General features: G+C 40.8%; 1 protein-coding gene across 3 annotated transcripts in view; it reads left to right on the top strand.

Moving 5' to 3' along the window:
- The window catches only part of LOC130175453 (PDZ domain-containing protein 4-like), a 50609-nt gene that overhangs the window by 15038 nt on the left and 22441 nt on the right, over positions 1-13130 (top strand). For 2 of the 3 annotated variants that reach the window (XM_056385938.1, XM_056385940.1), the window contains exons 3-4: positions 9568-9621; positions 12590-12692. In XM_056385938.1, the coding sequence (XP_056241913.1) occupies positions 9568-9621; positions 12590-12692 (157 nt within the window). The remainder of the gene's footprint in view (positions 1-9567; positions 9622-12589; positions 12693-13130) is intronic. The other variant, XM_056385941.1, reaches the window with a different exon arrangement.

Here is a 13130-nt window from a genome sequence, read left to right on the forward strand (position 1 = left end):
AACAGAATAAGTAGGTAAATGTAAATGCTTGGGCGAATGTTTCCTTTATTTCACCAAATATATTTACAGTACATGTATATATTTATATATAGAGATGGAATGTGTCCATAAACGTGCTCTTCAACTAAACATTTGCATGAGAATGCGGAGACGCTGTCTGACTCCATTACCTCGAACGGCGGCTCGGATCATCAGACAGCCCCAGGAGGGAGATGAGGCGTGTATCAGGGCTGTGGGTGTTGTGCAGTTATGAATCATAAACACACAAGATGGAGGTAATCTATGTGTTAGTGTACTGATCTTTTCATGCATTCAAACTTAGGGCGACGCAGCATGGTGTCACTCTGCTGTGTCTTTATACTGAAACCTCCCAAACATGTTGTGGAGACATGTGAGATACGATTTTCACTCCATCAAGAAAACAACATAAATCAATCAAGGTGAAGCAGCGTCCTGGTGATGAGCAGCTCTCAATTCAACATCACAGCTGAAGAAAAAAACAACTGACCTTACAAGAAAAATTTAGCTTTGGTCAGATGTTCAGATGCCTTAAAAATAGAATAATTCTAACATTAATTCATGGACAACAGTTAATATTCTGCTTTTAACTGCTTGTTAAACACAGAAACAGACGCGATGCTCATGAGCAAGGCAGTAAACACTGAGCCGGAGCCGCCGGCTCCCATGTGACTGTATAAATGTAAAGTTAATGAAAATAATGATTTTTATGTTCTGAAGCCATTATAGCAGTGATACATGTTTATGTGAAGGCAGTTCAGGAGCGTGCTGTGTGGATTTACATAATGAGCACATGACTGAGAATAAACCATGGAATAAATGTGATCTGTAATATGGGTCTGTGTGTGACTCATACATCTGAAAGCTAATAACACAGTTTAAATGATTTACAGCTTCATATTTACATGATCTGTTTGGTTCTCCTAAAAATGAAAAGGTAATCACTTGTGTGCTGAAAAGGCTCCGAGGCTAGAAATGATTTTGAATGACGAGCCGAATGTGTGGAGCTGAATCTGAATAATGCAGCTGCCTGATGGACAGATCGAACAAACAGAAACAGCAGGAACAACTGTTTAGAAAAATCATGTCTGTAGACAGTTTATATAGTCTGAATCTGAACAGACCTTTTCTCACGGTCATTCTGTCCGTTTATCTTTTGTCCAGGTTTTGAGAATCTGTGTCTGAGATTTTTTGTCTCCACCTCAATAAAATGGAAGTAAATGGAATTTAATTTGCGCTGTTCCAGCCTGGTCTCATGCCAGTTCATGTCCAGGTACAGAAAATCTAATGTATTGATGGATATGAATTGGCCATGTACGTGGACATAAGAGCAGTGACTGCTTTGTTGTTTTGTTTGTTAATATTCTCTTTTGTTGGTCATTATTTTTTTGGTGCTTATTTAGCTAGTAGTTTAGTTAGTTTTGGTTAACTTGTATTTTGTATATTTGGGTAATGCTATGTGCACATGAGGTTATTATTGGTTATTATGAGGCAGGTAGACTGGTGTAGGACCAGCATGCACCTGGGTGGGCCTATGGTTTTTTTTACCAGAGCAAATCAAAAGGAAAAACACAATGGCTTTGTTTGGCATATGGTGCATCAGTGGCCTTTGATTTTTATATTGGGTTTAAATTTGTTTGAAGCCAAATAGCCACGACATCACAAAGTTACAGAAGTCCTGACGGCTCATTTTAAGGCTCAGTTTCTGTAAACAGGCTTTGTGCATTTCTCTGTGGACTGAGCACTTTGATACTTTCACAGTATTAATATAAAACCTGGACCTGCTTTATAATCAAAGAACACACGGACATCTACCTTCACACAACATGGACCTTTAAAACAGAACATAAAGCAGAGACGATTTCTAACAACTTACAGTTTGAGGAATAATATGAATACAAATACGAAGACAAATTTTTTTGTGACATGAACAAATAGTAGCTCACATCTCTCTCTCATCGCTCTAAACAACTGAACAGTGCAGGTCTGACTTCGGGCACAAATGAAGCTGCATCCACTGAACGAACTGAACCACAGAAGTGACAGTTACTGAAGCTGCTTAGATTCAGCACTGAAGCACTGAGTCGTAGCGTATGATGCGTATGATGCTGGTCGGGGTGGTGCAGGGACACACAATGTGTTAAGTGCTGGTGGGTGGAGTTCGCATCCTGTGGCTGATGGTTTGTTTTAATTATCAGGATGTGACCAAGTGGTTTAAGTTGACTAAACGTAGTACGAGTAGTTTTAGAGGGAGCTGACAAACAGCTCTCTATGAACATGTGTTGTTGTTGTTGTTGTTGTCTGTGGTTTAGAGCTGCATCAGTCAGACAGAGAAACAGGAACAGACGTTCATTGTGGATTAAATGTTGCTTTGACTGAAGCCTGGTTTCTGAAATGTAAATGTGTTTGGATTATGAATCATAATAAAGAGTTTTGAGGAAATACTGGAGGTTTCCTGGAAGTCGGAGCTCCGTGGAGAGATGTGTGTGTGTGTTTGTGTGTGTGTTGTGTTCTTTTGAATGTAGGTGTGTGTTTGTGTGTGTGCTCTTTGAACCAGCAGATGTGGTGTGGAAGAGACAGAGTCTGTGTTCTCTTCTTCCGTGGTGTCTGCACATTGTGTTGTCAGATAAAAACCTGCAGTGTTTGACAGGACACCAGCTGTACTGTGGCAAATGATCTGCGTAATTTAATGATCTTGAGTGAAACAACAGTTTGGAGCGGTCGGGCTTGAATCTGTTGCGGTCTGGTCCAGGTTCTGTTGACAGCTGAGAGACAGTCACAGTTTAATGACTGTCGTTGTTAACTTCCTGATCCTGCTGTTTATCTCGATGAGAAAGTCTAAATTTAATATCAATTTAATTTGAAGTCAGGACCGTTTGTCATCATTTCAAAACATTTTATTGTGTGTCATTTATTTATTGTTATTGCATGTTCAGATTATTTTTTTATCCATGTATTTAACTCTTCACTAATTCACCCTCTGTGTGGCAGAATGATCCTGGGCTGGGGGAGGGGCGATGGGATACGGGGGCTACAGTCAGTCAGTGTGATGGTGGGATATGTGATCTTTAATCTTAATGACGACGAAAATATATTATTCAATATATGTACAAAAAGAGTGAGGAAAAATTCACAGTTTGCTCTCCCACTGTTTCCTCCAGGTTTGGATTCAGTTGTTTTTTCTGTGCAAACACAAATCTGATGTTTGCATTTGGACATTTATAATTATATAAAAAAATATATATTTATGTTACAGTCACAATAATGTTTTTTCTTCCTGGGTTTGTTAGGGTTTCCTACAGTGAAACTTCTACCTGTTGTTTCACAGGAGCAGCTGTTAAATGGACCTTATGGTTCTAGACACAGTGACATATACTGATTTGTTTTCTTACTGATTGTTACATTACAGTGTTTCTCCAGCAGTGTTGGAGAAGCTGCTTTGAAATCACAGCATAACAACTACTTCATACTGGGAGAGGTTGAATCCTAAAGTTCCAGCAACATTCGGCAGGAAACCTCCAAAAAGAGACTTTGTGTTGATGAGCACTGGCCACGTAATGTGGGTTATTTACAATGTGCTAATGTTGAAGTTATTTAGTGATTTATGTAGGTTTTTATTGTTCATTATAATCTATATTTTAGAAGTTCCAATGTTTTCCACATTCTTTAAATTTTCTGCTGTTTCCATGTGTTTGTTTTTTTTATGTGTTGGAACTGAAGTGTATTAAAAAGCCTGTAAATATTTATCTTTTCTCTAATGCACAGGGCAAGATGAGCAGACACTGTCTATCTCCTGACACTGAATACACAGTGTGTGTCAGGAGTTACACAGTACCTGCTCTCCTCCTCAGCGAGCTGTCTGGTCTCTGTAGTCTTCAGTAATCATCAGGTCTGTTCATGGCTTCAATCCTCAGCTTGACTTCCATTAAACTGAGAGTCCAGAGGATTGATGGAGGTGAGAGGTGAAAGGAAAGAAAGGCACACAGACTCAGAGTAGAAATCTCTTTCTAACGACTGAGACTCTTCTCTCCTCTTTTTTTTCCCCCACCTTCATCATCTTCATTTTGTATTTTACATTTTCCCCCTCTCCTCTTTTTCCATTGTTTCCCAATTTCTGGATTCAACCTCCATCTCCTCTTCTTCTCTTTCTTCCTCTTTCTTCCTCTGACCGCTCCCTGTCTCTTCCTTCAGCCCCCCCCCCCCCCCTCCCTTGGGTATGATTATATGGAATCGCTGCTTTCCCCTCAGCATGCTGGGAATGAAAAATGGATCCCTCGTTCCATCTCTTTCTCCTTAGTGTGTTTGTGTGTGTGTGTGTGTGTGTGTGTGTGTGTGTGTGTGTGTGTTCAGGCACCACAGGGAGTGGATGGGCGAAAGAGATGAATGTCAGAGGAAAGTGTGTTGATGTGGAACAACTTCTGTGTGTGTGTGTGTTGATAGATGTGGTGGAAGTGTGTGTTGATGGAATCAGTAAATAGTTAATGAGCATGGAGGAGAAGCTTGTGGAGGCCCCAGGAGGTGGAGATATCGATGGAGGCTCCAACGCACTGAACACATGGCAACAGCAATACAGGACAATAAAAATAATCACCATCAGCTCCATATGTTCATGTTCATGTGTGTCAGTGATGAGAGCAGTTTAAAGCTTTAAAGCATTACTGACAAACCCGACGGGGCTGAGAGCTGGAGGCACACCTTCTGTTTCAACTCGTCAATACTTTCATGTCCCTGTTGCCTGTTCACATGTCAGGTCTCATCCTGAGCAGGAATCGCAATTCTGGTGACGGTTACATCTGTCTATTGGTCCAGACTGAAATATCTCAACAACAAGTGGCTTAGTTGTCATTAATTTTTTTTTTTTTTTTCAACTGATGATGGCTTTAGATGAAACGTGAAGGGATCAGAAGCAATTTAAATTTATCCTCAGGTAAATCAATTTCTGAACTAGATTTCATGACAAATTTTATAGATATAGAATTTCTGACCTAATAGTGGCACTAGAGTAAAGGTCAAGAGGTCACCAAAGTCACCTGGGATTTAAGGATTTTATATTCATCTGCTTAATGAGCTGGTACTGTCCTCTTGTAAGAAAAACGAGCCCAAAGGTGCAGCAGGTTATTATGACACATAGTGACATTTTGTTGCTAGGCGACATCTAGTAGACGCAGTAATTATGACAGGAGCGAAGGGAAAAGTGCGGTGACGTGGCATAAAGAGCGATAAAGTCTGTGTCAGGAGGAGGTTGTGGTGGATGGATGGGTCAACAAAACACAGGACCATGACACATGACAGCGGAGTTCGATTCCCATGTGAAAGTAGCAGTTTATGTTGTTTCCATTATCCATGACCGTTTCACAAAGTTAACCACGTTGTTGTTATTGTAACCATGACAACAAATCGTAATCGTCTAATGTTGAGGTAGTACTTATTTTAACCCAAATCACAACCTTTCCTAAACCTAACCAAGCCATGACCGTTATTATAGTAACCGTAGGCCGATGTCGGTACAGTCCGTGTGTTTATTATGGTAACCAAGACAACCAAGGTCCAGTACCACCTGCTGCCATAGGGGCGCTATTTCAGGAGACTCTCCTATGGGTCTTATCAGAGGGTTGAAAAAAACAACCTGTATGGTTGTTCAGGTTGGAGGAGTGGTTGCATAAAAAAGACCATTTTTACTGGTTCATTAACATATTTAATTTTATTCACTTCTCTCTGAGACACTTAAGCTCCATGGATCAGAGCTCAGTCTGTGGAGCCTCTGAGGTGTGGAGCATAATGAAGGCAGGGAGTGATGACAGTGGTAAAACAATCAATACTCCTCCAGTAATGAAGGGTAATGAAGTCTCAGCTCAAGCTTCCATAATTTAAACTCAAAGCAAACTGTTCTTGGTAACACAACATTAGATGACACATAGCTAGGTGTGCTCTGTAGGAGCTGTTGAGAGCTTCAGGAGGGACAACCTGTTGACAATAATCAATAATCCATCCTCACTGGAATAAAACACAACAGGCTCCTGATTGAGATTTGTCCTGTTTAACCAAACACAAAGCTCCATGAGGTGAGAGCCTAACACCAGCTCTGGTGTATGGGAGATATCAGCGTTATGACCAACAAAAGAGGACAGTCAGCTCGTCTCTCCTGCTCAGTTATTAATTTCACACTTCACTTAGCTGTGATTTCTGTCGGGGTAATGTGGCAGAGCCCAGTCGGGACGCTTATTGTTACTGTCCTCGCACAGACACACCAGTATAATGAGGCGGAGCAGCAGGGAGCTGGGGAACGCTGTAATTATCATGCAATGAAAAAAAAAAATTTAAAAATCACACAATCCACACAGCAGACAGACAAACACAATGACACTGGTGTAGTGAATATTCAAACCAGTGCCATCCATTACTCCATCTATCTGCCGGCCCATTATCTGCCCACAGATGCACAGTTACAACCACAGCCGCTAACAGAGTGAGCATCGAGGTTATTACCATCAATTAAAACTGAGACAGAGCTGGCTGTAAAACACAACATTATATGTAATTAAAAACAACATAAAGAATATAAATTCAACCCATTTCATTTACAGCTTTTATTGGTTATTTGCTGTAATGACCAAGCTTCCTGAATGTTGCTGTTTTACAGGAGTGCATCAGTGTTTTCTCTTTACTTTAATACTTTTCTTTCTTCACTTTTATTTATTCAGCAAAGACCCTTTAAATGTTTCCTTTATGCTATAAATAGTTAAACTTGTTATATGTTATTTACATTAAGATATGAACATATATTATATATATATAACATATATATGTATATGTTATGTTATTATAAACAGTAGGGTCTGAAAGTCTGTCACTGCCCCAGAATGAGAAGATAGACATGTTTAAAATTAGTGAGAAATGAATTAAAAAAACATGTATAAAGATATAGATTTTTTTATGTATGTTGTTTTAATAACCTTGCATATATAAATTAAATATATATCTGTAACAAATATGGCGGCAACAACTTATACTGCCATCTACCATCTTCATATATCCAGAGGATGTATATATTTGATAATAATATATTACCTTATAAGTGACATATACAATATATGTGTCTATATCAAGAGTGATGTTATATATTATATTTCTGTAAGCAGTTAGGGGTTTCCCTCTGAAAAGCCTGGACCATCCTTCTCTCCCACAGACACACAAACACTCAACATTACACATTAGAGGAGGAAATTGTTGACAAAGGCCAAGATGATGCGACTATGACGTGTTACTGTTTGTATATTTTGATAACAAATCACGAGATACTCTGATCTGACCCTGCAAACATTCCCAGAAACAGCAAGGGGTATTTTATTTTAAATGAAATTCAGCGACAGCTGATTTCTTTGACTTTTTGGTTCACAGTGCATCTCACCCGTGAGTGTCTGTATGTAGGGTGACAGGTTGGTGACATCAAAAACTGAAGTTCGGCCAACAAAAACATCTGACTGGCTCAGTCAATTCTCACCCAGAGAGAAAAGTCTCCGGAATCAAAACCAGACCAGCTGACAAACCAAAACATGAGGGCAGAAGTTCAGAGGAACCGGTGGAGCAGTTCTCCATAACTACAAACTGAAAAACAAATGTTGTACACACACACACACGCACGCACACACCTGTACAGCTCTTTAATGGCAGATGAAACACACACGATCACTGACCACTTCACAACAGGCCTGACAGATAATTTTGGTTATTGAGTGGTTATTGACTGGCTCAGGCATTGTGTTCACTGACACACACACACACACACACACACACACACACACACACACACACACACACACACACACACACACACACACACACACACACACACACACACACACACAGTCAACCTGCAGAGGCCATGTAATGCATAACAATCAGCTCTGAAACAAAGGCAGGGAGGAGGGGGGGTGTTCGACAGACTTGTGTGTTCATGTGCATCTATTCAACTATTCATGAGCTGGTGTGTGTGTATGCGTGTGTGTGTGTCTCTCACCTGGAAGTAGCAGGTTAGCATGTGTGCTCTGAGGCCTCCTGCATGTGTCTGCAGGCATTAGTTTGATGAGTGTGTGTCTGCAGACATTAACCTGAGGAGTGATGATTCCAGCCTGCTTGAAAACCTAATAACAAAGACACACAATATTTTTATCATGACAGTACAGACACACAGACACATGTTCAGCAGAAACACTGAACACTCTCATAAGTAATTACCTCCATGCTCATTTCCGAGCAGGTGTTTCTTCTCACACTGGCCCCAGAGTGACGCCGGCGCTCACTCTGTTCTGCTTACAGCTATATTACTTATGCTAATGTGTGTCGCTGGTGGCTCATTGTATGTAAGCTCGTTATGAGCCGTTGATTGAGGTGGAAGGGGCCTGGAGGGCCAGAGACTTCCCTGTGAATGTGCATCTGTTCTGCCTACAGTGTATGCCCTTGAGCAAAACACTCAGACATGCTCTTAATGTGCTCATTTGGTCACTGGTCACATGTAGCAAGAAGGAGTTCAAGAATCTTGGAGTGGTGCAGCGTCAGCAGAAAAGTGGACATTGTACCGGACTGTTGTGGTGAAGAGGGGGCTGAGCCAGAAGGCAAAGCCCTTGATTTACCAGTCGATCTTTGTTTCAACGCTCACTGATGGTCATGAGTTCTGGGTAGTGACCAAAAGAATGAGACTGTCGAAATAAGGGGCTGAAATGAGTTTCCTCTGCACAGTCTTAGAGATAGGGGGAGGAGCTCTGACATCCAGAGGGGGCTCAGATTGAGTCGCTGCTCCTTCACGTTAAAAGGAAGCTGTTGAGGTGTTTTGGGCATCTGGTTCTGATGCCTCCTGTGCACCTTTCTTTGGAGGTTCTCTCCGGGAATGTCCAACTGGGAGGAGACCCCAGGGTAGAACCCACCCGCCCTGGTAACACCTCAGGAGGAGCTGGAAAGTGTTGCTGGAGAGAGGGACATCTGGAATACCCTGCCTAACCTGCTATCAGTGACCCGACCCGGATAAACATAAAATGGATGGATGGATGGATGGGTGGATGGATGGATGGATGGATGGGTGGATGGATGGGTGGGTGGGTGGGGTCAGGGATGTTTTACACACATATCTAAAACAAATTGGGTTTCCAGCACGGTGACAGTGTCACGAAAAACTAGCGTCCTAGAAACGTGGTCCTGAAAGTCCTGAAACTGGTCTGCACACATGCTACTCATGAAAACTGCTGCCTGCTGCAGCTGGAAACACTGATACTGAAATCTGTTTTATATTTCATTGTGCCTTTAAATATTTTCCTGTATGTTTTTCTTTTAATGTATTTTTTTTATTTTTTCAATTTGATACATTTTTTTTAATTGTGTTCAGAATTTTGCCAATAAAGTACTGATGAAATAAAACCAAATATAAATATTTCTAAAGACACAATAAGTACTATACACTGACGTTATGAATGTGCTATAATAACCATGCTCCTCCTCTTGCTCTCCACACAACCTCAGTAACACCATCCATCTCTGTCTCCCTCTGTCTCTCATTAGCAGAAGGGCTGGAGTAACTCCCTGCGGCCGATGGACAGACATGGAAACATGAAGGTAGGACACACATGGAAGTCGTTCAGTGATCCTCCTGCATGACTGACTTCTCACCTCCTCCTCACTGACTCTCCTGTCCTACATCCCTCCATCCGCCTCCTATCAGTCATCTTTAATAAGGTCCCACTCCCGTAAAGCTGATGATAGATGGAGAATATTTCCTCCCACACTGTCGCCTGTTCGGCCTTTAATCACTGATTTATGTGAGGACGGTTTGATAAGTGTTCACAGTCGTTCGGAGCAACATCTAGATTCTCTTTCATATATTCACATCTACACGACTTTGCCTCCTGACCAAAGCGGATCCCACTTTATCTCACAGTGACACCTCAGTCAATGGAAAGACATCGTCTGTGTCCCGATTCAGATTCTGACACAGGTTTTTAGTGTCTGTGTGTTTACACTGGAAAATAAAGGACACTCGAGCATTCTTAGTGTGAATACAGACTTTTTTGATTGTGCTGGTGTGGATGGGGATGAAACAGGAAGTAGGAACGCCTCAAAACACACAAACACACAGTTTGATTGATGTGTGTCCACAGAACTAGTTTCATTTATAATAATTAATGATCCTGTGTTTTAACGTTGCCTGAGAACCAAAACAAATCCCCTTTGGGATGTTAATGAAGCAGGGGCTGATGTCTAAGTGACACTAGTTTATTCCACCAGGCTTGAATAAAGAAGTGATGGGTGTTTCTATGGCAACCATGTCTTTCCTTGGCTCTTCTCCTGGCAACAGAAAGAATTATTTTTATTGACAAATTTCCATATGAGCATATACAGTAAATTACACAAAAATCAATACCCCAAAACCCAACTAGAAAAACACGCATCTGCACTCACACATACACACCAGTGGAGAGTTCATCTAAAGTAGAATTTTACTTTCTTTTAATTTACTCCAAGTTAAAGTCTCATATTATTTTACATCATTCCAACGCTTAAATTTGACTTCTGTTTTATGTACTCTTTTATTTAATATATTTTCTAAATAATTCCATTTTATTTACTTCTAAGTTAAAGTAAAACGAATCCATATGCTTGTTTGTGTTTGTTTACATGATCCTAACTGAGCTATGAGCTAGAATTACTCTCAGGTTTGTTCAGTAGTTACTGTTTGTTAAGATAAATGTCAGATTTTCATTTTTATTTTAGGGAATCCTTTTTGGGAGACCCTGACAGGTTCATGGATCTGGAAATGGAGGATTCTCTGTTTCATGTCATATTTAGCAGCTTCCAAACAAAACTGTTAGACCCTCAAAGCTGAGAGAAGATGATTTATCACCTCAAACCAGAGAAACCACAGGTGCTCTGAATTATGCAATACCTCGATTCATTATTAGTCAGCCTTCGACCTTGGATTCCTTTTTTTTTTTTTTTTTTAAGCAGTTTCACCTTTGGTTTTTTAATTGTATTCCTCAGATGCTTGATTTCTAAATTCTGCTCTGATTTATTAATCATCACCTTTATTCTTCACATGCATTATTCCTGATGCTTTCAGTCCTCATTTGTCAGTGCATTTGGCTGCAGCTAAAATATTACTCAAAGTTCGATTGGTGCTCATGTTACACTCATTAAAACACCCCTGACCTTACAATATAATTTTCAAGGGATGTTGTTTAATATTCTTTGCTCTGATCATGTATTGAAACTGTTGAGCAGATTTGTGTGGAATTTTCTGTGGATGCTCATGATCCACAGAGACACAATGCTAATGGTCTTGGACTTCCTCAAGGACAAAATTTCCACTTGTGCTCAAGAAACAGCAAAATTTGATGTGCAGATTACCAGTAAATTTACTGAACCACGCTCCCCAGATAACGAACTCTCACACTTTCTCTAGATCCATCTGCAGGTAAGAATCTCACCTCTGCTCACTAGAGACATCATAATGGGCACACCCTGGCTCCCGCAAGGGGAAAAGAGGCCCCCAAATGGCCCCATATATTGGCACATTTTGCAATGGCAACTATAAATCCCCTTAAACTTCCCATAAAGACACTGTGCAGTGCACTGCTGCAGCCCCATCTACCTTTTGCCTGCATATGAGGCATTTAGGGAACATCTATAAGTTGCAGTCTGCCAAGAGGGGGTGTTTCTGTGATGGGCTTCTTTGCCTGGGGCCCCCCAGAGTCTAGGATCACCACTGCCTCTGGCGCCATACTCAGCACAATTTTAACATTTTAACTCCTCTCCTGTGAAGGTCGAAGAGCAGCTAAATCATCAGTATGTGTTTGGTTTAGTTCAGTTTTAATTTAATTCTGTATCTGTTTTACTTTAAAACCTAAAGGCCACAGTGGGATTTTTTTTCTTACTTTATTTACTTACTCACTTACTTATTTACTTTGCCTGACTTTTGCATAACTTTTCATGACTCCCCCTGAGGCACAGAGAAACCAGTGTGATGGAATACAGACACTGGCTGTGACCTCAGCTGTTGCCGTTTCTGTGGTTATTACTGAGGATATGGCTACGGCCTCATGTGGGCGACCTGTTGGGAGCACCAGCACATTTCCTGGTGGCCTGAGGTTGTTTTGATCTGCTGTGACAGTCAACTTGACTCATTTTAAGCCTCAGTTGGCTGTGTGCATTTGTCTGTGGACTGAGCACTTTGATACTTTGACAGTATTAATATAGAACCTAGACCTGCTTTATAATCAAAGAAGACATGGAAATCTACCTTTATACTATAGGGGCCCTTTAAGTTAAAAGGGAACTGATATCTCAGGGCCACAGTATGTTTGCTTCTGTGAGAGCTCAGTTTCTGTGGATCTGCAGGAATAAACAGAGCCCTGCAAGCTAAAGCTAAATTATTGTGAGCGAATGCAAAAGTAGTTGAGAAAAGAAAAATCTCACAGCGTCCGTTGTATTTCTTCATATAAATCTTCCTATTATTCTTTACTCACTCTACCTGTATAGAAATGATAAATCTATAAGTAACATACTTTAAATCTCATCATCTCTTCAGGTCAGAGGACGGGGAGCCTCTCAGCTTCCACTAGACAGATCACAAAACTCCCAGGAGCCTTTGAACCAATCCGGCTCGGTCCGCAAGAGTCACAGGAGGAAAGGTAAACCACATTCCACCACCTGACAGATACATGCATGAACACATGTTTTATTTTTCAACTGCTCCTTTCATCTGCTTTCACTTAACACAGACGTCCCTGAAGTTCTGAGACGGGAATCCTCTTTTTTTCTTCTCATCTTTTAGTCTCATCTCTTCACATCTTTCTTCATTACATCTCCTCTAATCTTTTCATCTGATTTCTCCTCAGCTGAGTGTGCGCCCTCCATGTCACATTTTCTCATCTTTCATGTTTTTCCCTCATCCCACCTCCCGACTCTTCTGCTCATTTTTTCCCATCATCCTCTTACATACAAAATCATTTTGTGTTATCTCTTGGCTTTTACCATATTTTCTGATGTTACTGCAGCGTTTTATCATTTCTTCTTATCTGTTATGTCACCTATCTCCTTTCCTAACTCATATCTTTATCCATCATTTA

The sequence above is a fragment of the Seriola aureovittata genome, chromosome 9 (genome assembly GCF_021018895.1).
Source record: "Seriola aureovittata isolate HTS-2021-v1 ecotype China chromosome 9, ASM2101889v1, whole genome shotgun sequence".
In the NCBI taxonomy this organism is placed as follows: Eukaryota; Metazoa; Chordata; class Actinopteri; order Carangiformes; family Carangidae; genus Seriola; species Seriola aureovittata.